This window comes from Sinohyriopsis cumingii, chromosome 2 (genome assembly GCF_028554795.1).
Source record: "Sinohyriopsis cumingii isolate HCF-2022 chromosome 2, ASM2855479v2, whole genome shotgun sequence".
NCBI lineage: Eukaryota > Metazoa > Mollusca > Bivalvia > Unionida > Unionidae > Sinohyriopsis > Sinohyriopsis cumingii.
In genome coordinates, this window is record NC_142962.1 from 161,620,767 (window position 1) to 161,648,195 (window position 27,429).

Below are 27,429 nucleotides of genomic sequence, written 5' to 3' on the forward strand. Positions count from 1 at the left end.
ATAGGAAGGAGGAAAAAATCAAACAAACCACAAATATACTATCCACACGAACGTACGCGAGACATACACAAACACAGTCGCATCATTAAAAGAGTGAGTGTTTATAATCACATAACTCGGCAACTTAAATAATCTCTTTTATAGAGTATTGGGGTAGCCCTGAGAAGGTTTGGTTTTTTTTATTTAAGCAGCAGAGGGGGAGAACAGAACGACTTTGGAAGCGTCCAAAAATCGAAATAAGGTTTCTAACTCAAATATTTTTCGAGCTGAACATTTGCTTGAAATAAATGATTGTCTAAACAAATTGAGGATTCTCCGGTTAGTTAGACCATTTATTTTCGTAAATTGTTTCCTTCATCTGAAAACTCATCAATAGCGAGTATATTACAAGAAACGAACCAACTTGAGGTCATGGCCCCCTCTGCTGCTATTAATTAAATCATTATGTTATAATAAAATGGTACATCCGGAATCTCATACTGTAAGGATAGCTCGAGAACGATTAGAAGCAATCAAAAAATTTCTTCCTGTTAGAGATTCGTTTAGAAAACACTTGCAAGCGCAGCAACAATCTCAAGTTGAGCACGAAGAAGACACTGAAAAACTATTTAAACCCGTCACTGCAGCTACTAAGAAAGCTGCAGCGGCTGTTGAAAAAAACTATATGGGGAGATATTGCGGAGGAAGATGAGAAGAGGAAAAAGGGTAGTATTCCAGTATTAGAACAAACTGCAGCGCAGACTGAAAAAATAGCAAGAAGAACCAAGAAAACAAAAAAGATTTTACGGGACCTTCCAACTGACATAGCTGCAGCTCATCCTCCACCTGTCGATGAAGAAATACTTGAAAATATTGAAAAACTTCGTACTGAAGTCGCCGACGTGACAAAAGAACTTGCACCTGAGACCAAACCAGTAGAAGTAAACGCAGAATTGATTGCAAAATTTAGGGAAGGTTTTGTTGAAGGTATTAGGAATAATGAAATAGAAAAATTAACAGAAATAATATTATTTGGTACATTTAATAAATCTGGTATTTTAAAACCCCGTTATGAAAAAGCAAGTGATGATAATCTTATTAGATGGATATATCGCGTATATTACAACAAAAAACAAGCTAGAGGTCCAGAATTCAAAAGTCTTTATGAAGAAGTAAAAAGATTATAGAGAGAGAATAAAACAACTAGAACAAGAACAACTCTCCCAGTAGGAACCTTCATATCAACTTCCTCCACCACAGCAAAAACCGTCACCACTGCAGCGATTATACACCCGACGAAGTACTATATTGAGGTAACCAATTGAGGAGTTTAAAGAAGAAAGAGAACGGATGTTGGCAGGGGAGGATGATGATGATCCTCCGAGCGCTGAAGGAAGTGGGTTTTTTTGACTGCATCAGGAGAAAATAATTTTGTTTGTCCTAATAATATACTCAATGACGTGTCACGGTTAGAAGTTCTCATAGGGGGAAAACGTGCCGGAAATAACTCACCAGAAATAACCAATGAAGCAGCTGATATTTGCCAACGATTATTTCGCGGCGGCATCATGGATATTGGCGTTTACCGAGAACTTATTGATGAGCTCGTTGATGATTAGTCACCGCGATTAGATAAATGGTAAATAAAATAAGATGATCGTACACAATAATCATCGTAAATCCGTATCGGTCAGAGCGGTAAACTCACGATTACCAATCTATAGAGTTATTTACGGAGATGGACTTAGTGATGTTATTCAGGGATTATTTACAAGGTTAGCCCCAAAAGCAGCTCCTATTGCAAAACAATTATCGATGAAAGCTATTGATATTGTTCGTGAAAAAGCTCCTGGTGCAATTGTCAATGTTGGTAAAGCGTTCTCGGCGATCAAAGATAGACTAGCACGATTAATAAGACGAAAACAACAACCAGTAAAATTACCAAGTACTGAAATTATGCCCGCAGATGTCAGCAAAATAATAAATCAAGCTGCAAATCAAAAACTAGCAGCGTTAGCAGATCGGGGACTCGGTAAATCGGGAAATAATATCTCAGGTTTGATATCAGGAAGTGGAACTTCCCGAGGTGGAATTTTCCAAACGCGGTAATCAACGTGTTAGACGAAAATAATTACAATAAAATGTTTAAGCTCGTATCCGACCCAGCATTCGGCATAGACGAACCGGGTCTTAAAAATGAATCAGTGCGTGATTATCAGTATTATTCTTATGACGCACGAGAACCAAATAAGCAAGGACGAATTGAATTACAGGTTCAGGATACAAGTAGATATTTTTTACCCGCTGAAGCATATATTGAAGTAGAAGGTGAAATTATAAAAACAGATGATACAGCATACGGACCAGAGGTTAAAATCGGTTTTGTCAATAACGGAATTATGGCCTTGTTTAGTAGCGCCATATATATGATTGATGGAAAAACATATCGAATCGATTCAGAAATATGTCGGCGTTGCTACAACAATAATAGGGTTGGCAAGATATTCTGATGATTAATAAAAATCAGCAGGTCCCACAATGATGTTTGTAAAAGATAATTCTGGTCACCCCGATGATATTCCATATAATATAAGACGACCAAGAAATTTTGCCGGAAACGCTGATGCTGATGTGACGCCGGTTGTTCATGGTTCTAATCCAGATTTCAACTTGGGATTTTGCAGTTCGCAGAAATATGTTGCTAGGAGCCAATAAAAGATTTTCATGTACAGTTCCACTATCGCATATTTTTGGATTTTGTAGGAATGTTAAAAAGGTTATTTTTGGAGCTAGACATACGGTTGTTCTTGTAAGAAAGGGTGATGATCACGATGCTCTGTGGAGACCCGCTGATGATGCTGGTAAAGTAGTATTATCGAAACTTTCACTGTGAATGCCGGTAATGACTCCAACGATCGCAGAAGAACAAAAATTGATTTCTTTCATGGAAACAGGTGGTAAATCCTTGTTGTCATGGTTAACAACAAGCATAGATAGTATGCAAACTAACGTTAACTATCAGTTTACATGGCACATAGCATCACAACAAGGTGTTTCTGCACAACGGCATATTTTTATTGCGTTTCAGAACTATGATCATTTAGATAATCAAGAACGTACTCATATGATATTTGATAAACTAGGTATCACAAATATTTCCTTGCGGATTAAAGGACAACAAGAACCAACAGAGAATATACAACTAAATTATGAACAAAATAGTATAGGACGTGTATATCATCGTTTGATGTCATTCATGGGACGTGATCAAAATGTAGATACTGGGTTGCAAATATCACAGCATGATTTCAGAACTTTGTATCCGATTTATTATTTTTCACTGGAGCATCTTGATCTATCAAAACAATCTGACGTTGATATACATCTTAAAGCAATGTTAGATAAAGGTGGTGTTAATTATAGAGCAATCGCGGTTATACTCAGCGATAAAGCCATGTTACTTGAAGGTGGTAGTGGTCGAATGAGAGTCGTTGATGCACCAGTGGAAAATCTGTAATCATTATTTGGAGCGTGGCAAGTATTTATCATAAAATGCCATATCATCACATTAGTGTCAGTCTGACTCCTGGTCAGATTAAAAACCTTCAATCAAATTCAGCAAAAAACTGCGGAATGAAAATATCACTAAAGCGAGATCAGATCACGGGTGGTCAAAATAAACTATTATTATCAGAACGCCAGCTTAAACATGTCAACGGAGCTAAACAATCAAAAATAGGCGTCAAACTTAATCTCTCTGCGGGTGCGGTTAAAGACCCAATTAAAACAGGCGGTATTTTTCCACTTCTCTCGGCTATTCCTGCATTAATAGCTGCTGCCGCTCCAGCCGTAGCAAAAGCAGCCGCGTTAGGTGCTGTTGGAACAGCTGCTGAAATGGCTCTAAAGAAAGCAACTGGAAATGGATATAAAAAAGGGACGCGGCCTAAGATTACAGGGATCTCGTTGGAGAAGAGGTCTGAGGCTTCCAGGATCACTTCGTTAGATGCTCCAGCATCACATTTTGATTTACTTGATGCTGCTAAACGATTAAAAATAAAAAACTTCAGAGGTGTTTTTATGCGAGATCAATTACCGAAACAACCAAACAAACTCGAAACAGGTATTATTAATCTTGACTTGAATTCAGGACCTGGTACTCACTGGGTATCATACGCGGTTGATCCACGTGGAATCGTTTATTTTGATTCATACGGGTTAGCTCCAACCATTGAATTTATCAAGTATGTTGCACCACTTCACGCGCAAGTTTGGTATTCAACGCTACCCACACAAACAATGACAGATCCGCCAATATGCGGCCGTGAAGTAATTAATGTACTTAACGCTATACCAAAATCATCCAAACCGCCACATAAGGTCGTGAATGATTATACAAGCAACCGCTTCGTTGTGCATAAAGCGTTTTAAACAGATCTTAGATTATAATGATTCATATTTACGGAAGATCTTCTTCACGCGTTAAGAAAAAGTCCGATGACATTGATCTGTCGAAGGACGCGACTAAAGATGAACTCGCTGATATTATGAATATTGCAGGAGTTGACCCAAATGAGGTTGTTATTTTTCAGGATCGATACGGAAAACTAAAAACGAGCAATATCAAATGGAATGATATAATTCGACGATTACTTGGTGCAATTACGGATAATATACCTGTGTTTACTGACAGCGGCAGAATTAAGGATTCAAGTGTATCGTTTACAACCATCAGAGATCAAATTACAGCAAGTGTTGCTAGTCGCGTGAAAAATACCGGTGACACAATGACAGGTGAACTCAGCATGAACTGGAATAAGATGGTAGTTTTAAGAGATGCAACATCCGACGTTGACGTAAAACTCGTTGATATCAAAACTAACCTAGACACGATCAAACAAACACAGCAAAACATCGTAGCGGGGATTCCTGAGATCGTTAATAAAACCATTTTGATTAAAATTCCCGACGGGGTTACTCCCGGGCATATTACCAACATCGTATACACGGTATCATCGGGATTTGCAACATGGTCGCAACAAAATAAAACTATCAAATATACCGCAACAGTTACTGGCGTGTACAGGTTGTCTGTGTTTAGTGCTGCAAACTTTGGAATATTTACAACGTATTCATGGCGTCATTCAACTGATAAGTTTTCCGGGGTTGTATCTGTTATATTAAATAGCAGAAACAAGGAAATATTTATTCTGGAAGCAGCTGATAAGAAATTAACCGCAACATCTTACTGGTGGTGTTTGGAATTCACTTGTATTTGCTAATAAAAACAAACCCGATGAAACACCTGACTGGGTTGTTGTTGGAATACCAACTGGCATTTATGAGATCGAACAAATCAATGATGAATTTGCACGTAGAATAAAATCAATAACAGGAAAAGAATAAAAAATTTCGATTAATGTTCTATCTTCTGCAATCGAAATAAACTCTCCTGATCATGTCGTTGATATTTATCAGTCCACGATAAGATCCGTGCAAGGTTGGCCTGAAATATCACCACCAATACCTACACATATACCAGAACCAACTCGGGCTGATTTTACATCGACGAAAAGTTTTCATCATAATTTTAAAATGAATTATACGAGTTTTTGGTGGAACATAGAAAAACGAGTATGGGATAAACGGGATCAATTTCGTGTCGATAAAACTGGTGAATATTATTGGCTTTAACACAACGCTGATAACGGTAATAACCTGTATAATTCATTTTACGATATAAATATCAATAATGTCATTCATATCATAAATTCAGATCACGAAGAACAACTAGTTAATTTACATGTTCTTTTTTATGAATATTTGTCTGATTTGACACCTACGCGTGAAGAAATTGTTAAACGAAAAGAAATTTTAAATCATATAGCTGATACCATTGAATAATTTCATAACAGAATCATAAACTTGGTTTTTGAATCATCGGGCGATTATAAAAGGTTTCTCGCACCCAAATACAAAATACCCGAAGCTGACATTGCAACGTTTAAGTTCCCTGATTATTATCCAGATAGATTAAGAAAATCTGTCAATTATGTCATTGATGAATATTTTCCTAAAATAGCCCCACCAGCAACTGTTCTTAGATATAATAATGATCGACACGGCGGCGGCAGACATGTATCTCCCAGAATCGTTAATATAACATCGACAATCGCGGTTAATCTAGTTTGTGACGTAATCGATGGCAGCTATCATATAGATCTTGGAACATCAAATCAGGTTCAACAAGGATATATCCTATACACGTTCACACCACAAGTTCCCCCTGGGGATTTGATCGTGCAAGTACCAACCAATCCTGTTTATCTACGTACACATAATCAGTATTTGGCACGAATAAATTTTAAACTCACAGACCACATAGGACGATTAATTGACCTGCGTGGGGAGGAATTGATTGTCAATCTACTTGTAAAATCTTAAATACTTTTATCATAATAATTTTTCTTCATAGATCTTTGATCAGAAATATTTTATTTTATCAGAAATATTTTATTTTATTTTATTTTATCAGAAATATTTTTATTTTATTTTATTTTATAAGAAATATTTTATTTTATTTTATTTTATCAGGAATATTTTTATTTTATTTTATTTTATAAGAAATATTTTATTTTATTTTATTTTATCATAGATCTTTGATCTTAATATTCCAACACTTTTAGTCAAATTTGTTATTTTTAGTCGATTTGTCGATAAATCGTTAAAAATCCTCATTTTGTTCGAAAACTAGCAGAAAAATTAACAAAAATCTCATGAAAAATCTCATTTTTTGAGCCAATTTTACTGATTTTTAATGATTTATCGATAAATCGATTAGAGAACCGCTTGAGGTTTGACCCGAATGATATTGGAAAATTCATCAATTGTCCTTGACAAATCGACTAAAATTAACAAATTTGACTAAAAAGTATTGAAATATTTTATTTTTTCTGAAAATTTGATCATTTTACATAGTTCTGAGTACGAACTAGCCCATGAAAATTACGAAATTGATTGGTTTGCATGTTTCTGAGTACCAACTAGCCCATCAATTTCAGAAAAAATAAAATATTTCAGAACAAATATATAATATTTCAGAATTAATAAAATATTTCAGAACAAATAAAATATTTCAGAATAAATATAATTTCAGAAAAAATAAAATATTTCACAATAAATATAATTTCAGAATAAATAAAATATTAAATATCAAAGATCTATGATAAAATAAAATATTAATATCAAAGATCTATGATAAAATAAAATATTAAGATCAAAGATCTACACGTGGTCAACGTTGACAGGGACCCCAGTTACCGAAACTTCCATTTTCATTTTCACCAGAATTATTTTGTACTACTTCACCAACTAGGTTACTCGCTAGCATAATTTGTCTTAATTGTCTTATGCGAGTACTGATTATTTTTTTTTTTTTGCCTCGTATTCGTGGGATAACTCTAATTTAATTTTTTCTACTGCGGCAGAGAGATGAACGAATTCCTTCACTTGATTATCTTCCACAGTAGCTAGTGACCGGAACATCGCCACCTGAATCCGTTTCATGAACTTGTATTCAGATGATAGTGTGTGTATTCCTTGGTGTTTACGTTCTTGTAAAATTTCAAAATCAGAAACTATTTTTTCAGGATTTAGTTCATCGGATATATTAATTCCATCTTTTTCCAATTTTTTAATAGCAACAATTACATCATTAATATTTTCGTAGTTCATTATTTAGTATATATATATATATATATATATATATAATAAAAAAATATTTCCCCTATGAACATCTATTTGAGTCTTTTAGCAGGTTCAGGAAGGGGCACAGCACAACATATACAATGAATGATTGTAAGTATGCAATCAATGAATGACATGAAATATATACAATAAATGAAATTTTAATTAAGGACGGCACAACCCAGAATTCGTAGCTTGCCACCGCATTCTACCAAGTTCAACGGGCACACGAAACACTAACCCCTAAGAGAGCCCCTAACCCGTCAAACAACGGTCTAGAGGCCCAAGAGGGAGGACGGCACAAACATATATAAATGAATGAATGAACCACTATTCAAGTGTTTCAGCTAGTTCAGTAAGTATGAAATGAATGAATGCAATGAAATAATTGCAATGAATGAAATGAAATATGTACAATGAAAGAAATCTTAATTAAGGACGGCACAAACATAAATGATGCCATTTTCTACGCTCAACAGAACACCCCCCAATAATCAGCCCGTGGGTGATACAAAACATGTATCAACCACCAGTGACGTGTGGTTGGAGGGTTCTGTTGAGCGGAGAGGGGCTGGCGGTGCCCCAATTAATTATAAAAATCGCTAATATGCGTAACCACTGACGGTTGTCAGTCATGGGATTCGATCCTGGGACCGTGAGCATCACGGCCAGATACGTTACCAACTGAGCTATCGAATCAACTAACAATATATATTTCAAAGGTTATTATATAGCTACAGATCGGTTTAAATAGTTCTGCATCAAAACAGCGGTTCTGAATAGATTGTAAATTTCTGTATTAAAACAGCGGTTTCTGAATAGACTGTAAATTTCTGTACTAAAAACAGTGGTTTCTGAAAAGATTGTAAATTTCTGTATTAAAAACAGCGTGTTCTGCCAAGATTTCTTGTAGCAGATTGTAAATATCTTTGCACTAACAGCGTGTTCTATCTATTTACATACTACCACGGCACCATCAAACGTTTCACCACCTACAGATCGGTTTAAATACTTGTGCATTTCTGAACAGATTGCAAATATCTGCATTAAATACGTGTTTTGCCTCGATTTCTCATAACAGATCTAAAAATAACTCGCTATATTGTACGATGTGAAATACGTTTATTTTTCTATTTTGTAAGTTAGAAACCATAAATATCTTTCTTTGGTATAATTATTGATATTATTTACGACGTAGATGATTAATTAACCAATTACGACCATAAAAATCGGAAATCTACGAAGAAAACAATATATATTACAGAAATAATCTCCCTTTCGCATAATCGAAAAATCAGTAGTATAAAAGTGAGCCTTTCTGACAAAAAAGGATAAATAATTAAAAAAATGGTTAATAAATATATATAAATTCGAGGTAATTAATTGAAAATGATGATAGTTTATCTCATTAACAATATTGGAAGGTGACTTTCTGTTTATATTTACTGAAAAGAGAGGATTTGGTCATATTTTCTGCGACGTATTTTACCACACGCGAGTTACTATCAAAGTATTTCGCAGCTGAATACATTGATTGAAAAATAATTTTTTTCGCCAGTTTCTATGTTTGTGGATTTTACCGTCCTCCTTACAATTGTTCTGTCATATTTATCAGTACCTCCCCGTGCAGCGTTCTCGCTTTGTGTAACAGCTCGAAGATTGGATAAACTATTGTCAATTTTCACGCCGTTAATGTGATCGATCACAAGACCGTCTTTGATCAACACCTTGTGACACTCGTATATAAAACGATGACAGAAATAAGTTTTCTTCGCTGCAGTAAACATCATATAGGCAGGATTAATTACAAAACCAACTGTTTTTTTCAATCGACAATTTCTGATCATACCATCAATATTTGATTCGTAGTTTGTTATTGTAGGATGTGGAATAAATTTATTTTGCTCCATTATACAATAATATTATTTGTTTAAATCATAATTTGTCTGAAAACTTAGTTAGATAATCCTCCACGGATTTTATAGCGTTATTATTGACGTTATTTTTTTTTTTATAAGATCTTTTAAGCTCTCTGTATCGTTTACCACCACAACACGCACACAACTGTGTTTTTTCTCGCACTCCAGCACCACATCGCAGACATGGCATTGGTCCTAAGCTTCCACGGTGAATGTTTTGCATGTGTTGTCCGCAGAATTCCTTTCTACAGGATTTATTACAACGAGTCAATGAACCCACCATGAGCGATTTGCATTGAGACATTGTATACATATTATTTTAATTTAAATATTTGCTTGAAATATGATATGAACGAATTCGATAGGTTATCCCGAATAAAGCCCTTGAGCGGAAATAAATTTAATCTCGACAGAATATCTCCTAACCTACCGATGCAAGATCTTGTTGATCCGAAAAAACAAAGGTTTGATTAATCAAATTCACGACGCCAAGAAAGAATTTCACACAGATGGTGCATCTCATGTCTGGTAAACGTTCAAGATTATACGCAACAAAGATATCATCAACGCTATGATGGACGACAAAAGAGCAACAATTATCATTAACTATCTTGATAATCACAAATATCTTTTCAGAATAAAATTTGTCGTGTTGACAGAAACAGATGATTGGATTATCCGTGACAAATATGATCCTGTCCACGGTAATAAAAAAACTGTCATACTAAGTAAAGATTCCAAACCAGGTCTATTGACAGGTATTGACAAACCGTATTATGAACGAGCATATCCTTTGACAGCGGTTATTTATGGAATCTATGTGATAAATGAAAAACCCAGCGTTGATAAACTGGCGCCTATGAAATTTTCAAAAATAAATTGTGTGGCTGAACGAGTAACAGAACATTTTACCGTTTCGACTCGTGGAAACGGTGTAACGGATAAAAGACGTAAAATAATAAACACGTGGGGAGAAATGGTTAAAGATACCGGTACGTCTATCAAAGATGTCGCTGAGTTAGGAAAAAGATTAAAATTTCCAATAACTGTAGCGACGATAACAGGAGAGATTTTGTATGAATCAAAATATAGATCAAAAGGAACTTCGATCGAAATTATTGATGATAACGCACACGCGTGGACTAACGCAGTAACAATATTTCCACGAGATCGAACTGTTAAATGTTATCCCATAGATAATTCTGATGGAGGTATGTTTGATTTTATTAACAAAATAAGTAAAAACGATCCTGTGTCAGTATGGTTATTTCAGTCTTGCGTGGAAGAAAAAAATAAATTTGATCAGTTTGTCAGGCCAAATGGCATTATATATCGAACAGATCTTCTTCACGAGAAAATGAAAAATCTTGCACTGCAATATACTAATGACACTGACGAACTATTGAGCAACTGTTTTACTGTTCCGTCAGCTGCGGATCATTTTGCTAGAAAGAAAAATTCGTGGAAACCAACTAGGTTTGATTTTCTTGATGACATAATACTGAGTTCTGTGGAATATGGACAAGGCGGACTATGGAATACTAAATACAATCAGAGAGATGTTATTTCAGTTGATATGGACGCGTGTTATCCCGGGAGTTTTCTTGGATACGGAGATTGTTCTGTGTACTTTAAAAGATTCGGTCATCCGACCCACGAAATGAAGCGAGTATCGATAAACGGACCATTACCGAATTTTGACCTGACTGGATTTGCTCGTATCGAGTCATTCGAAATGTCTAAAGGACTTCATCCAATTTGTTATGTTTGGTTTGGAAAACATTTTTCAGAAAAAATGTGGACACCAATAGTACTATTACGGTATATGCTTGATTGTGCGATGTTAACACGGTTGATTGTAAGTGAAGCAATTATATCATATCGAAAACAAACCGAAGTTTGGTTACCACAACAAAAGGAGTATTCTGATGAAACCGATTACGAGAACAAGATTACAAAAGATCATGATAGAAAAATAATCGGCAAGTTTACCCAAGGAGAAGCATATGATCACAGACGACATTGTACAAGATTGATTATGGATGATGCTGAGTTAGATTTTATAATCGCTGATACAACGAATAGAAATACGTTTATAAGTCGAGAAATAGCTTTCTTGTCAAATGGAACTAAACTAGGTACAATTGTGAGCTACATGGACGGTGAGTCACCTCAGTATACTCATTTAAGATCATCGATGCTCGCGTACGTTTCAATAAACATATTATCGATGATAAATAAGGTTTTTACACTCGCTGTCAGAGTTGTTACTGATTCGTTTTATATAAGTAAAAAATATTCAATACTGTTAGAAAGATTAAGCATAGGCACTTATGCATTGTGGGATTCATGGAGAGTAAAAAAGGAATATATACTCGATTATTCCGAATCCGCTGATGTTGCGGTTAAAGATATTTACCTGATAAAATCAGGCAGAAATAATCAGATATCTTCTGCACCATCGGTATACGATGCAATAACTATACACAAAACAGTTTATCTAAACGGACCTGGCAGTTCTGGTAAAACCACTCGAGCTATCGAACTATTTCAGAATTCAGATATGATTGTGCTAACACCTACACACACACTCGCGCGAGAAATGAAACAGGCATGTACTTATCACAGCTTCTTCCGATGGAAGGGTGATACATGGACATCGTTAAGGATGGGCGAGAAATACATTCCAAGGATTACAATATGGGATGAAATATGCACTGTACCGCTAGAAACATTAAAAACATTTCTTGATTGGTTATTAACAAGAAATACTGCTGTGATAATGTGCGGCGATCACGGTCAACCACCACCCGTAGCTGGACTATCTCCAGATGATTGGCTGAACAATTTCGTTGACCACTTCGAAGAAGTATCTGATGATGATAGAGCACTTGATGCAACGTTGAAGGAATTTAAAAAATTAATCAGACTACAACCGAATAAAATTCAGTGTGAAGTAATGCGCGAGACAATTTCAGAAACACTCATGAAAGACTTTCTGCGCGCGTGGAGACCAAACGATTTGATAGTTGCAAGTAGAAAGATAGTTCGTGATACACTTCAGCGGGAGTTGTTTCAGTTACAACGAGAAAAGTTTCCAACATTGCCAGTGCCGTTATGTTATCGACCAGCAGATACGCGACGGCAAAATATTGACGTTGATATACCAGGACAGACCGAGTCAAGGAAACAGAATCTTGTGTTGAATGGTATTTTTGCCGTTGATGTTGATGTTGTTGAAGATGCTCTACGTGCTGATAAATCCCCGTGGACGCTTGGATACGCGATGACGATTCATTCATCTCAGGGATTAACTATTACTGATACAGTTGTTTGGATCGCTGATGATCGTATCGAATGGTCGAACCTAGTTTATCTTGCAGTGTCTCCAGTTAGAAAAATATCTCAATTAAGACGAATCGTCATGGACTCGTCAGTGACTAGTGATGATATTGACGAATGTCAAAACGATATAATAAGAAAAAACTAGCTGGTTATAAGCAGGTGACAAAAAAAAAACAAACGCGATTTTGATCTTGATGTTGATTTTATTAATGCGCATAAACAACAACAGAATAATCATTGTGCAAGTTGTAATTGCATAATGCTATGGCGGTATCTGAAAAATGATCAAAGACAATCTACCGTAGATAGAAAAAATAACAATCTTGGTCATACACGAGAAAATGTCATGTTGACCTGATTTGAATGTAACCGACGTCAGGGTGCTGGCACCAGTGCTAGTTAAGTGATTTGGGTGGTAATTGTGTATCATTGGGAATTATCTGTAATTGTTCACGTACAAATCCACGTTGAGGAGCAGTTGAATCCAGTCTGTAGATAGCGGGTCTACCAGTGGATCTTGTCACGGTGGATATCTTATGTGTGGTAACACTCCAAATAGAATCAGTCGCTCTTTTTTACCGCCTTCAAGTTCACCGGGCTCGTATAAATACCTGACAGTGATATTACCTAATACTGGCTGTGCTGAAAGATCACATTGTTGTGTAGGTATATTTTTTTGTAATTGCATGAATAGGTTTCATGTTGGTTGTTCGAGTGATCTCATTATTTAACGTTGCTATCACATTTGGTAATCTTGCCACCCATTCACGAGATCTTTTATCCTGAATCAATTCCTTCGCGTATTGATATCCAAATAACCGCTCAGCAAGTGTTCGATTAAATCGTTCAACAATTGCCTGATCACGATGAATTGCAGTATGTCCTCGTCGTATTTTGACATTATGTTGCTTCATTAACGATGATACTGGACCAAGAAATTCCTTGCCAGGATTAACCACCTCGTTAATAAATTCGTTTAAACGCATCGGCTACCTCAGATGCTGTTTTCGTTGATAGCGGTTCTGCATCTTTATATCTACTTGCAACATCAACAACAGTTCCGCGTATTTGTACATTTTTCTACGTACAGTATCATGTGGTAAAAACAGAATATCAGCTTGATGAACTTCATTAGGAACACTGACACTGAAATGTGCAAATCGAATTTGCTTAGGTGGCGGTAGGTAAATTTGCCATATTGCCTGTTTGCATAACCACGCTTTAGCAGTAGAATGTTTAACCGCTGCTGCATCAGCAAGTTTACTAATTGCTGCTTTATTACCAACCACAAGCGCTAATTTACCTTTCATCGCAGATCTTACTAACCAATTAGCTAATTTTTCTTTGATATTTTTATTTTTTATAGAATCTAGCGCATGAATCAATTTCACATCTGCAATATGCCTATGTTGCAGGTCATTTCTTTTATACGCAACATCATGAGCATGGCATGCTTTATCAATAGCGTTTATTGGTTCTTCGCCTGGTTTTGATTGATCCTGATTATCAAGCCTGATATCTAGTCGAGTAGCAGGACCGCAATAATTATATCCTGGTAGGTGTTTCTCTCCTGGGTATTTAGCCCACGGAGTCCCGGGTAATTTTGTTAATTTTGCTGCAATATCACCCCCCGTGTTGCTTTTTTTTTAACGTTGACTTTGTCCCTGAATTATCACCGGGAATAAATTTAAACTTCTTTGTACCACACCGCGTACACTTACCCGTAACCGCTGATCTGTTATTTTTTGTGGTAATAGTTGTTAGTGTATCCGTCGGGGTACGCGTCCTGCACTTCACACAATATAAATCCATAAATATTTTATACAGAATGGATATAATTGATTTCTCAGCGACAAGAAAACGAGAACCTGTCAAGCACCATCCTGCGTTACCAAATTCCATCAGAATGATAATAATAGGACCATCTGGAAGTGGAAAGACACAGTTGTTATTCAATCTTATAACGAGATGGTTAAAGTGGGATAAATTGTATTTGGTAGCCCCGTCAGTTGATGATCAACAATGTTATAATGTACTTAAGGATTTTAATGAAAATGCGCAAATAGATAAAGATAACGATGTTATCGAGTTTATAACCGATATTGATGAAGCACCATCAGTTGATTCCATAGACGGATTTATTAATAATTTAGTTGTATACGATGATTTGATGCTGGGCAAACAATCAAATCCAGCTAGGATTTTTTCCCGTGGTAGACACAAAAACACCGATGTCATTTATGTTACTCAACGATACACACAAATACCAAAAGTGATCAAAGATAACTGTAATATTTTAGTTGTGTTTAATGGAGTTGATACACATACGTTGCGAAATATTCATCAAACCTGGTGCAGTGGTGACATGGATATAATTAAATTCAGAAATTTCTTTTCACGAGCGCAAGCTACTCCGCATGGATTTATAACAATAAATTTGCCCGATCCTAGAACAAGATATCGAATCGGACTTGATAAAATATTTGGATAAATTAATAGCAGCAGAGGGGGCCATGTCTCTAGTTGGTTCATTTTTTGTAATATACTCGCTATTGATGAGTTTACAGATCAGGGAAACAATTTACGAAAATAAATGGTCTAACTAACCGGAGAATCCTCAATTTGTTTAGACAATCATTTATTTCAAGCAAATGTTCAGCTCGAAAAATGTTTGAGTTAGAAGCCTTATTTCGGTTTTTGGACGCTTCCAAAGTCGGTCTGTTGGCCCCCTCTGCTTCTATTTAAACTCCAGATACACCTGGTTAATGGTGATACCTCCCAAGCCAGGCACCGCAGACACAACACCAACTCCAATCGGGGTCCGTTGTTCATGCCAACGTTGGTATTCCATCCATCGTTTTTCATGCACTAAAGCAAGTTTTCGTCATTTGATTTCAATGGTCCTGTCTAAGAATTTGGACTCCAGAGGTCCCTTTTATTTTCTCGGTCCTTTTTATCTTGTTCCCAATACTCCTTTTAGCAAGGGGCCGAACAAAAGGGGCATTTTCCCAACATCTTTTTCGTTTGACGAATCGGTATATATTTTTAACCATCTGGCTAAGAACGTGACGATATTTGGCTAAGCATTTTTTCTGTGAAGGAAGAGGGAGTTGATGCAGAAGATGTAACCATTGTAGTTTGTAGGAATATCACTTTTGACACGAAAACAAACAAGACAAGAGTTTTTATACTTTTTCAGGACACGTTTATTGCAAGTTAAAGACAAAAATACATAAACGCCAAATGGTTAAGTACAAAGATAGCATACACATCAAAACGGCCAAAGTGAAATATAAACAAGTCACTGTACAACATGTGCGTAATGTTGGTACAGTCTCTACATGATTGCATGCAGTCACACAGGTGTCCTTTCGGAATGTCCTTTCGAGAGAAGTGAGCGACCCTGAAAAGGACCGTTGGGTATTTGACTTTTTTAATTTAAAATAATCTCAGGAACGGGACGTAATCAACTTTAACTACCTTAAGCCTTCTGTGCCTCTGGACTGGCTCCTGTCGATGATGATTTGGTAGAAATCACATGGGGTGGTATCGCAGGTGTAGTAACAGGGTTGGGTTGTTTTGCTCGGGAAGGTCGTTTTCTCTTGGGTCGTATTAAAGAAGTCTGATACATTTGTTTCAGACTCCTTAACTTTGCTAAAATGTCTAAGAGTACAGTCACTGTTTGACTTTCACTGTCCTCCTTCTCTCTTAGATCTTTTCTCTGCTGCTGCTTCTTCTTCCTGTCCTTTCCTTCTTCTTGCCTCTTCTTCTTCTCGCTGTTGCTGTTGAAGGAAAAAAGCTTGTTCTGCTTCTTTCTACTGCTGTAAAAATTGGTCCAGTTCTTCTTTGTGTCTCTTTAAAATTATCGATGTGTGGTAAGGAATGAGAAGATGCCGAAGGTACTGGTACCGGAACACATTCTTGCAAAGAAGAAAGAAAAATCGAATAAATCCCTATTAAAATCGACCTCTTCTGGAAGTAAGACTGTGTTGACTTTGGCAGCCGCTGCTATACCATCGCTTCTCGTTTCCACGGCCAGTGCACACCAATTGATTGTCTTCTTAGTTTTCGTCATGTCTGAAAACTCTGTAGCATTGATTAACGGCACACAGACGCTACCGCACCTATATAGGGATGTGACGTCACAGTCAGCTCTCTTCGGATTGGAAGACAGACTCCACACTGTCACTGAATTTTGTAACGCTTGTTTGAATTTGTGAAAGAACTAAATCCGTTTCGATGCGCTCTTCCATTATAAATAACCGCAGTTCATTGCATTCCCTTCATATGTTCTCGTCACAAGATGTCGACAAACGTAGAATCATCTACCCTCGTATCGTCGATGCTGTTCCGTACGGACTTACCCATGTATGTGAAATCATCATGGAAAATTATCCGAACCACCGATACGAGCTTTCGGAAAAGACAAATTTATGTGGAGAGACAATGATGTTTGAAGAAAGTCCTCATCTATGGCCCAGACGTTAAGTCAGAAGAAGTTTGAGAAAGAGAAGAAGACCTATGCGATGCCCTCTGTGTTAACGGAATGATGTTAACAAAAAACCAAAGGCCCTTTTCAGGGTTACTCATATGTCTCGAAAAGATTTGCTTTCTTGCCAAAAAAATATTTTAGTCGTTTGTTTAGTTGTTTGTGTAATAGATTGATATTCATCAATATATGTATGTTGTATATTGTATGCGTTATATATGTATATGTACCGCCAACCGTTCAAGATTTTTTTCCCCGCTCCTTGGTTCCCTGTTGAGGTCAGCCACTTGCTACATTGTTGGAACATTGTTACCAATCTGCAGTACCATGACGTCACCTCACCTTTTCTATTCCTATTGTCCGTATACAGGTCCAATATTCCCTGTGTTAAATTCTCTTTGTTAGTAATCGGGCCCAGTGTGATTTGAAAAGTCGTGTCCGTAATCGGGCTCAAGGGGGTCTTGTAATGTATTTTCCCATTGTCCGTAAAGTGCCCCACATATCTACTCAGATATTTAAGTCTGCGTTAATGGAAATCCTCAGTCACTAATAATAATAATAATAATAATAATCCTGTCGTAAGATCGATGATTCACCTATTTTCAAGGACCGCACAACCAAGGCCATTGTCATGCGAAATGTTATTCAACGCCCAAATACAATAAAATAATTTTCTTGAATCACCTAATGAGGCGCATTACAAACAATACATTCACACTTGAATGGAATTTCTTCCTTCACATTTGTAATATCTATGAGCAAGCCTCTCCAAGCCAAAAATTAATACTTTATGCCATGCACCATGAAATACGACCTAATACAAAAAATATTTCCTATCTCAAAGCTGCATTGATTATTACCACAAGCATAATATTGCATGCAATTGTGGCTCTGTTGTAATAAGTGTTATAATTTAAACTATATTGCAATGGGGTTTTTACAGTACTGGGATCAGCTTGTGTGAATTAACTCCTCAACGATTGCTCTTTACCCTAAATTTGATAACTGTACATAATATATAAACGGACATAGATTTTTACTTTGCTTCCAATAATGGCTTATAGTCGCTCTTACAAGATTCAGTTTTACAATCCAACATTGCCATTGCCATTGATTGAAGTCAAAAGGGAAAGACTCATAACATTTTGGGGACTTTCTTTGAAGTTTTCCATTAAATTGTATTCATTTTCTGCAATAACCTGAAGGAGCAGCATGATTATTTCAGATTTGTCTCATTCGCGTCAAACGAAAATAAAACTGTATTTTATTCAAAATATTAACTATCTATAAGATCAACTTGACTATGTTATACTGCTAATGCAAACGAAGTATTACTATGCGCACTTTAGCTTTCCCATGAACATTTACATTATATGGAAAAATCGGTAATATGTATGTGCAGTGCTATCATTATCTTCTTTGACAAACTGTACCAGTAGAAAATTACTCAGTGTATATCCCAGTGGAAAGTTACTCAGTGTATGTCCCAGTGGAAATTACTCAGTGTACGTCCCAGTGGAAAATTACTCAGTGTACGTCCCAATGGAAAATAACTCAGTGTATGGACCATATCTGCATTTATACAAGAATGTTTTCCACATTAAAAGTAACTTAACTTACTGTTTAATACTTCGGTGAAGCAGGTGATTCCAATAGCATCCGACGAGCCATCCTCGATTTGTGAACAGTTAATGGGGTTCAGACATTCAGCCTTCATTTTCCACAGCTTCGATCCACTAGGGGCTGCACCGAATACAGATGGTTCGTGCCAACTACCACCATATCTAAGTAATAATAATAATAATAATAATGATAATAATAATAATAATAATAATAATAGGAAGAAGAAGAAGAAAAGTAGCATATATTTTATTAGAAAACTAATTCGTGGATCAGTGGTAAGTGTGCCGGATTCGAATCCTAATATCCGACTGGCATATATCATTTACCGTTGTGTGTCCTTGGACAAGGCACTTTACTCCAATTACCTCGGTACTAAATAAGTTACTTGTGTTGTTGGGCAGTAAACACCTAACCAGTCCAAATCAAAACAAAACATACTGTGTGTGTGTGTGTGTGTGTGTGTGTGTGTGTGTGTGTGTGTGTGTGTGTATTCGGTCTCTAAGCCCGGAAATTACATAGCACATTTCCATAAAAAATATACCATCTGTAAGCTCATTTTATCGATTATTGGAAATAAATACTGGCTTCATAAAAGTTAATTCATTTGTATATTCATTTGATTCCCTGTGTTGTTCCTTTCCTAAAAATAAAGTGTTGTATAATTTTGTTTCATTTTTCTATATTAGCAGTTAGGGTTAGGGTTAGGGTTAGATATTTTCTATGCAAATCAACATTAATAGCATGTTGTAAGAGTCTGAAAGATCTTTCCTTAATTTGCATTGATTTCGTTACTAAAGGCATTCAATACACGTGGACAGAGGTCTAACTAAGTAATATAATAATGATTAAAATGGTATTATCAGCTATGAAAAATTACTTTTTTCCAGTTGGTGAAAGAAGTCACTTAATAACATGAAACATTATACAATGTAATGCTACTTCCGACCTTTTTAATTAAATTTATAAATGGATGAATCTAATGAACTACCACAACCTCCACCAGAAGCATATCGGCTTCCTTCTGCTGAATGTCTTACAAAATCTTATGTTGTTACATTAATTACATCATACCAATAGCCGTAACAATCCTAGCTATTGTCACTAATTTGATTTAAATAGCTGTCTTTAACCCTTAACCTAATTGTAACATTTTTCTAATTTTTAGATTTATCTTCGTAATATTTTCTTTAAAAGTCATTCTCTGAATCTATTAAATGCCAGATTATTGGTTCTCTTTTGCATTATGCACTTTCCAAACGTTCCACAATCGATTTTCATCTTTATTGCTTGTATACGTATAACTGCTGCTACTAGGGGTACATCGAACCTAAATCTTGGAGTTTCTGTTCCCCCAGTGCTCTTTTAGGCTATTAAAATAATGTTGACTTAGCATGTTTCTCATACTGAAACTTTCCTATTCTTCTTGAACTTAAAAGAGTAAAATAAAGAATTATACCTGGTTTAATAAGTTTTTAAATTTTCACCCTTTATTTATCAATTATTTCGTGATGTACCGTGTTTTTCCTACTCATAATTAATTATGCTTAGTGAAATTATTTTGTGTATCATCTATTCCGGATTTATAAATAATAATTTATTTGTATTCATCAATTAAATTGTTGAGCTTCTTATTAAGGAGTTTCCAAAACCCTTATTACATACATTATTACCTAAAGAGTCTTCCGTTATTACTGGATCCCTTATTACATACATTATTATCTTAAAGAGTCATCCGTTATTATTGGATCCCTTAATTACATACATTGTTACTTAAAGAGTTTCCGTTATTACTGGACAAACTTACATACTCTTCCGTTATTACTGGATAAACTTACATACATTTTTACTTAAAGAGTCTTCCGTTATTACTGGATAAACTTACATACATTATTACTTAAAGAGTCTTCCGTTATTACTGGATAAACGTACATACATTATTACTTAAAGAGTCTTCCGTTATTACTGGATCCCTTATTACATACATTATTACTTAAAGAGTCTTCCGTTATTACTGGATCCCTTATTACATACATTATTACTTAAAGAGTCTTCCGTTATTACTGGATAAACTTACATACATTATTACTTAAAGAGTCTTCCGTTATTACTGGATAAACTTTTTGAATCTAGGTTGGATTATTAAACCCTTGATTAGTTTCTTCTATAACCACTTTGCACATTAATTAGGTTTTATCAACTCCGAACAATATTATTACAAAAAGACCAGCTGACATAAAGAATGCAAAGTAGAATGAAAACTTATTATAGATAATAGAACGTACAATGTTTGGTAAATATTTAACAAACAAGGAGTTGAATAAAATGGATTCAAAATAGACCAATAAAGCATTCAAAGTTTTTCTAAATGCTAAATCAGCCAAAATGTCAAAGTCACTGACATCTGCAATAATACTGGGAACAACATCTTTGATCAGTAAATTTGTTCCAATTTATTGTAAATTACATAAAGAGTGTTATATATATATATATATATATATATATATATATATATATATATATATATATGTATATGTATATGTATATATATATATATATATATATATATATATATATATATATATATATATATGTATATATATATATATATATATATATATATATATATATATATATATATATATATATATATATATATATATGCGTTAATTAAGACTGGTCCTGATGTCCAGTCTTAGTAAATAAAGCAAAGCCTGGCAAGAGATTTACACTTTCCACCCATTCTCACTGTAGAGAAAGGCAGGGTAGACTGCTTAGTTCTTTGCATATTAACCTCATTACTTCATCTGATTATAGTTCTGAAAATGAAAGTGCTGTGTCTTATACTTATGCACATCTAGAAATATCTGTCATTGCCTCATATCTAAACAGTCAGTGGCCTAGAGATATCTACATGCATATGTATACACCTATATCAGTGCATAGCAGTTAGGAAAATTAATAATATTTTGGTGGGGACAGTGACATTTAGGATTGAAAGTCAGGACTTAGATGTCTACTCTGTTCTTTGACAATTGGTGTTTATATTCTGCAATAAACGTTTGAAGATTTAAATGTATGCTGAAAGAGTCCATAACTTTGTAAAAAAAAATTGGGCCTAGACGTTTGCGCCACAAAATAACCGATTTGGTGTAGGCTACCAAAAACAGTACAACTGTGACTCAGTGGTCTTTAAAAAGGTCTGAAAAACATTTGTTCTGTGGTCATCAAAAATGGTTGCTATAACAATAAAAAAGTGTGCTCAGAGGTAGTCTTTAAAAAAAAACTTTTGTAATCATCGAAAACGCCGGCTAAATGACCTTGACAAAGTATGGAAGAACAACGCTGGCTCAGTTACTTTGAAATGATTGGAATAAAGACTCTGGCTCAGTGGTCTACAATAAATTTAGGAAGAAAGAGTGGTGAAAGTCAAAAGCTAGGTGTATAGGTCACATGTCAAGGCATCCATACCTCTTCCTTTCCTCATAACTGTCATATTTTAATGTGTTGACATGTTTCAGTTAAAAATAAATTTGAAATTCACCTAAATCAAAACAAATGCTAATGGCCGGAGTAACGTACTTGAAGTGCATGGATTCACAGGCAGTTCGAGTCCATGCCGGGTTCCATTGGTCTTTGTGAACGTCTCTCCATTCATTTTTGAAGAACATCTCAAGTCGTCCCTCAGTTACACTAACCGCACCAGCTGCACCAGTCATGTTAGCAAATCTGAATCCTGAATATGAGGGTATATATCAGGTATTAAAAGTATGAAAATAAATATCAACGTCAAGCTTATACCATTATAAACCAACTGAGACATACCGGATTTAAATTGCAAAGTTGTCACATGAAAGGATAATGTTGTGGGCAACAATGAATTTGGTTTTTTTTTGGGGGGGGCGGGGTTTCCGGGGGGGGGGGGTATGGCATTTTCTCGTTCCAGGTCGAAAACTCCCTAGATGTAGATTTATACTAATTTAATTTCATTTCTGACTGATGTAAAATGCACTACTCATTCTTATCAAAGTAAATTCAGTGAATATTTGTCTCCCTCCTACAACGTATGTAGTGATCAAATCTGACTTTCCACTTTGAGTCAGGCCTGTAAAGTAACTGGATAATATTGAACAGTGCCCAAAACAGAAAGGCAATATCTAAAACTCCAGAGGCGATGGAGAAAAAGCAAAGAAAAGGAAAAACATTGATAAATTAATTTATTGTCTTTCACCCAACAAAAGGATATGACAAGGACAAAGCCATATATTATTAAATATCTAACATAAAATGTTATCATTCAAAATGTGCACGCTCTCTCGCACTCCCGCCTGTCATTCACTCATCCTTGACAGTGCACAAATATAAACACTTCAATTATATCTTAATGTTAAAACATTATATGTAAGTAGTTAAGTGGGATACTATAGGGACAATGGGACTTAGCATTAAAAAGACCCCTGGGACACTTTAGGGACAATGGAAATTTAACATGGAGAAAAATCGTGGGTCACTTTAGGGACAATGGGAATTTAACATAGAGTTTGGGTCTGTCTAGGGACAAGGGAAATTAACATGGGAATAGAGTTTGGGTTTGTCTAGGGACAAGGGGAATTGAATATGGGATTTTTTTTTTTGTAAAAGTTTTTTTTAAATTTAAATTTAAATTTAAATTTAGAAAAGGGGTAAGCAATGGAAAGGCTATCTCTTTTCGAGAAATATGGCTGGCCCTGAAAAGGGCCTTTGGGTTTATGTTAATATTAATATTAACATAGATGGCATCTGTCACATCTTCTTCTTCTTCTTCTTAAACTCCTTCTAACTACCGGTCCATACACAAGTACCCTCTTGAGACATCCTTGTCTTTCTATGTAAACTCTCCTCATCCATTGACTAGTATCTGTCCTATCAACAACAGTCCACTTGGACCTGACATACATGAGCATGTCCGTCCTAAACATCATGGAAGACACAAGGGTGGATGACTCAACTGTGGTCCACATCTTGAAGCGACGAGAATAGGTGAATCAATGCAGTGAACTGTGCTTATTTATAGGTACAGGAAGGATTGAAACGGATTGAATTCATTCACCAATCCGAACACGCGTTACAAAATTCAGTCAGCTCGCATCCAACCTGAAGAGAGCAGTCTGTGACGTCACGTGGTCTATATAGATTCGTTAGCGCTTGTGTGCAGTCAATCTATGCGACAGTGATTCAACATGACGGAAACTCAGAAAACGATCCATTGGGGTGCACCAGCAGGGGAGACTGCCCAAGGGAACCCGGATTTGCTTTCAGAAGAGGTACACTGGGATTTTGTGGATTTTCTTACCTCGCAAGAATTTGTTCCAGAACCTTCCTTACCTTCTTCATTACCGCAAGTGGAGAATTTTAGACAGAGACAGAAAGAAGAATTGGAGAAATTTATGCAACGACAAAAGGAAGCGGAACAAGCTTTTCTCCTACAGCAACAGCAACAAGAAGAGGTAAGAAAAAAACAACAGCAACAACAGCAAGAAGAAGTAGCAGCAAAGAAACAAGAGGGTGAAAATCAAACGGCTACGGTACTGTTGGACATTTTAGCGGAGTTAAGAAGTCTGAAACAAATGTATCAGACTTCTTTATCACGACCGAAGAGAATACGACCTTCTCGAGCTAAACACGCCAACCCTGTGACTAAGCCTGTCGTACCACCCTTAGTGATTTCAACCCAATCATCAGAAGTAGGTCTTGGCCGTGGCAAAGGCTTAAGGCAGTTAAAGTTGATTGGTTAAACTCACTCCTACACCAAAATAAAAAGGCCCTTTTCAGGGCCACCCACATTTCTCGAAACGAAATACAATTTCAATTTGCCAATAACTCAAAAATAAACCCCACCCATTTTACCCTTATAGTACGTGTCTGTGTATGAGTGCGTGAGTGTAGCTTCTTATTTTAAAATCAAAACTCAAAGACACTTACCTTATATCATTCATGTATTCTTTTATCCATTTTTTTACAATCCAATTCACAATTCACCACAGAACACTTTAATTAAAAGTTCATTGACTTCTTCTTTCTCCTTGTTTAGTCTCTCTGTTTTTTGAATTTCTTCACCGTTTTTACCTCATTTTCTTCCCTTCTTCTTTTCTTCTCCTGTTTCTTTGCTTCTTTTAAATAGAATTGTCTTCTTTCTTCCTCTTCTTCCTCTGAAGAATCCCTCTCTTCTTCCGAAGAATCCCTCTCTTCTTTTGAAGAATCCTTCTTTTCTTCTGACTCCTCTTGTTTCTTTTTTGGGCAATCTGGAGACCAATGTCCTTTTTCTTTACAATAATAACAGGTATCTTGACTTTTGTCTCTTTTAGTCCCTGTTTTTGTTCTTTTTTGACGGTCTGGACACTCTGAAGACCAATGCCCTTTCTTCTGACAGATATAGCAAGTATCTTGACTTTTATCTCGAAAGGAAGGAGAGTAGTCCGTCGGCTGGTCTGAAGAGAATTTTCTAATGACCCCTCGCAAAGCTCTGACGAAACGTTCCATCTGGGTAGTCTCTTCCATCGTTGTGCTCAGCTTGAGAGTGAAATGAATAGTGAAAGGACAAGACACACACCCTTTTAATATACGCTGGTTTGCCAAGACTATAAATTAGTCTGTGGTGTTTAAACTTGAGCCATTTGACGTTTTGCACTCAAGATGAAACGATCCCATTCATTCGAGAAGAAAGAAGAAGAAGAAAGTAAGAGGCAGAAACGTGATCTATCGCCTCGTATCATGGCTGAAATCTTGGCACAAATTCATGCCAGTGATTTTGAAGAGGACATGAGTGAACCAGAATCCGAACCCTCTAAACCAAGTTCACCACCCTTAGTCAACCCTGAAAAGTACTATTCCATTCGAGAGACGGAAAAGCGCTCCTCTAGAAAATTTAGAACCACGGCTTACACCTACACGGTGAAGTTTAAAGATTTCAAGGCTGACGTACCCTTGGAGAAAGCAGAAGGGTTTATCACCGAGATGTGGGATTCTTTGCTCACCTCACTCAAGCGACAATGTCAACCCAAAGAAGACGATCGCTTGACACTATCCATAGATCACGACGGTTTGAAATCCCCTGTTTGGATCGAGTTTAGCAGACCTGCAGAACTAACCCCTTCCAAAGTCATGGACAAGATTCAACACGTACAACAATCTAATGACCAGTTTGACATCACCGATGGTAAAGCCACACTGAAAATGGCTCACGTCTCTCTTCCTCAAGGGACAGGACGCAAAAAGATGTTATTGGTGGACGACCTTCGCAACATTAAGCGTAGTCTTGTCCGAATTAACAACCCTCAAGACCAGATGTGCTTAGCCCGTGCCATCGTGGTGGGACGAACCTATGCCAACAAGAACGACACGGTAGAATGGAAAAGAACCTGGGAGAACATTCGAAAATCGAACCGAACCAAACAACGAAACGAAGCAGAACTCCTGTTGCAACAAGCTGGCCTGTCCAAAGACACACCCTGTGGCATTCCTGAGATGCAAAAATTGCAAGATGCCCTAGCTCCACGCTACACCTTGAAAGTGCACCCTCAAGAAATGCGCGGGTCTCTGTTGTTTCGAGGCCAAGACTTTAAGGACGGAAAATACATTCATGTCTATCATCACGATGACCATTTCGATACCATTCCCAGTATCACTGGATTCCTGGGATACGGTTATTATTGTGAGAAATGTGATTATGGTTATAACAATCGAGAGCAACACAAGCATTGTGGATTGAAATGCCCAGGATGTTTGGCCTCTCCACCCTGTCTGAGCGAAGAACCAGTGCCTTGTTCAACTTGTCTGCGTACGTTTGTCAGCCCTGCCTGTTACCAGCAACATCTGAAGACGCAAGGTTCACAGCAGAAATGTGCTTGTCAACTCTTGAGATTGTGCCCTACCTGTGGACAAGGCATACTTACCAACAATGCCAAGGCACACGTATGTCGAGGAAAGAAAAAATGTCACATTTGTCACCACATCGTGGACTTGGAACACGAATGCTACGTGCAAAAATACCAACCCCCACCAGAGAAAGAGGACGGTCACAAGAAGAAAGGCAATTTCATCTTTTTCGATTTCGAATGCATGCAAGAGACTGGCATTCACATCCCTAATTTCTGCGTGGCTCATCGAGCGTGCGAGAAGTGCATTCAAGAACCTATCTTCAGTCATTGCCCTCACTGCAGCAAGATTCCTGGAGGGCGTGAAAAAATCTTTCGGGGACCGAACACGTTAGCCGATTTTGCCCAATGGGTCTTAGACCCCATCGACAAGACGTGGAGCCAAGAGGACATCGAACGTTACGGAGATTGTCATCGTCAT

General features: G+C 36.5%; 1 protein-coding gene across 1 annotated transcript in view; it reads right to left on the reverse strand.

Moving 5' to 3' along the window:
* LOC149806224 (uncharacterized) overlaps window positions 1-27,429 on the reverse strand; it is a 138,974-nt gene that overhangs the window by 38,658 nt on the left and 72,887 nt on the right. Inside the window, exons 7-8 of the mRNA XM_089951175.1 lie at window positions 22,678-22,831; window positions 19,096-19,259 (exon numbers count right to left, since the gene is read on the reverse strand). Of these exons, the coding sequence (XP_089807301.1) occupies window positions 19,096-19,259; window positions 22,678-22,831 (318 nt within the window). The remainder of the gene's footprint in view (window positions 1-19,095; window positions 19,260-22,677; window positions 22,832-27,429) is intronic.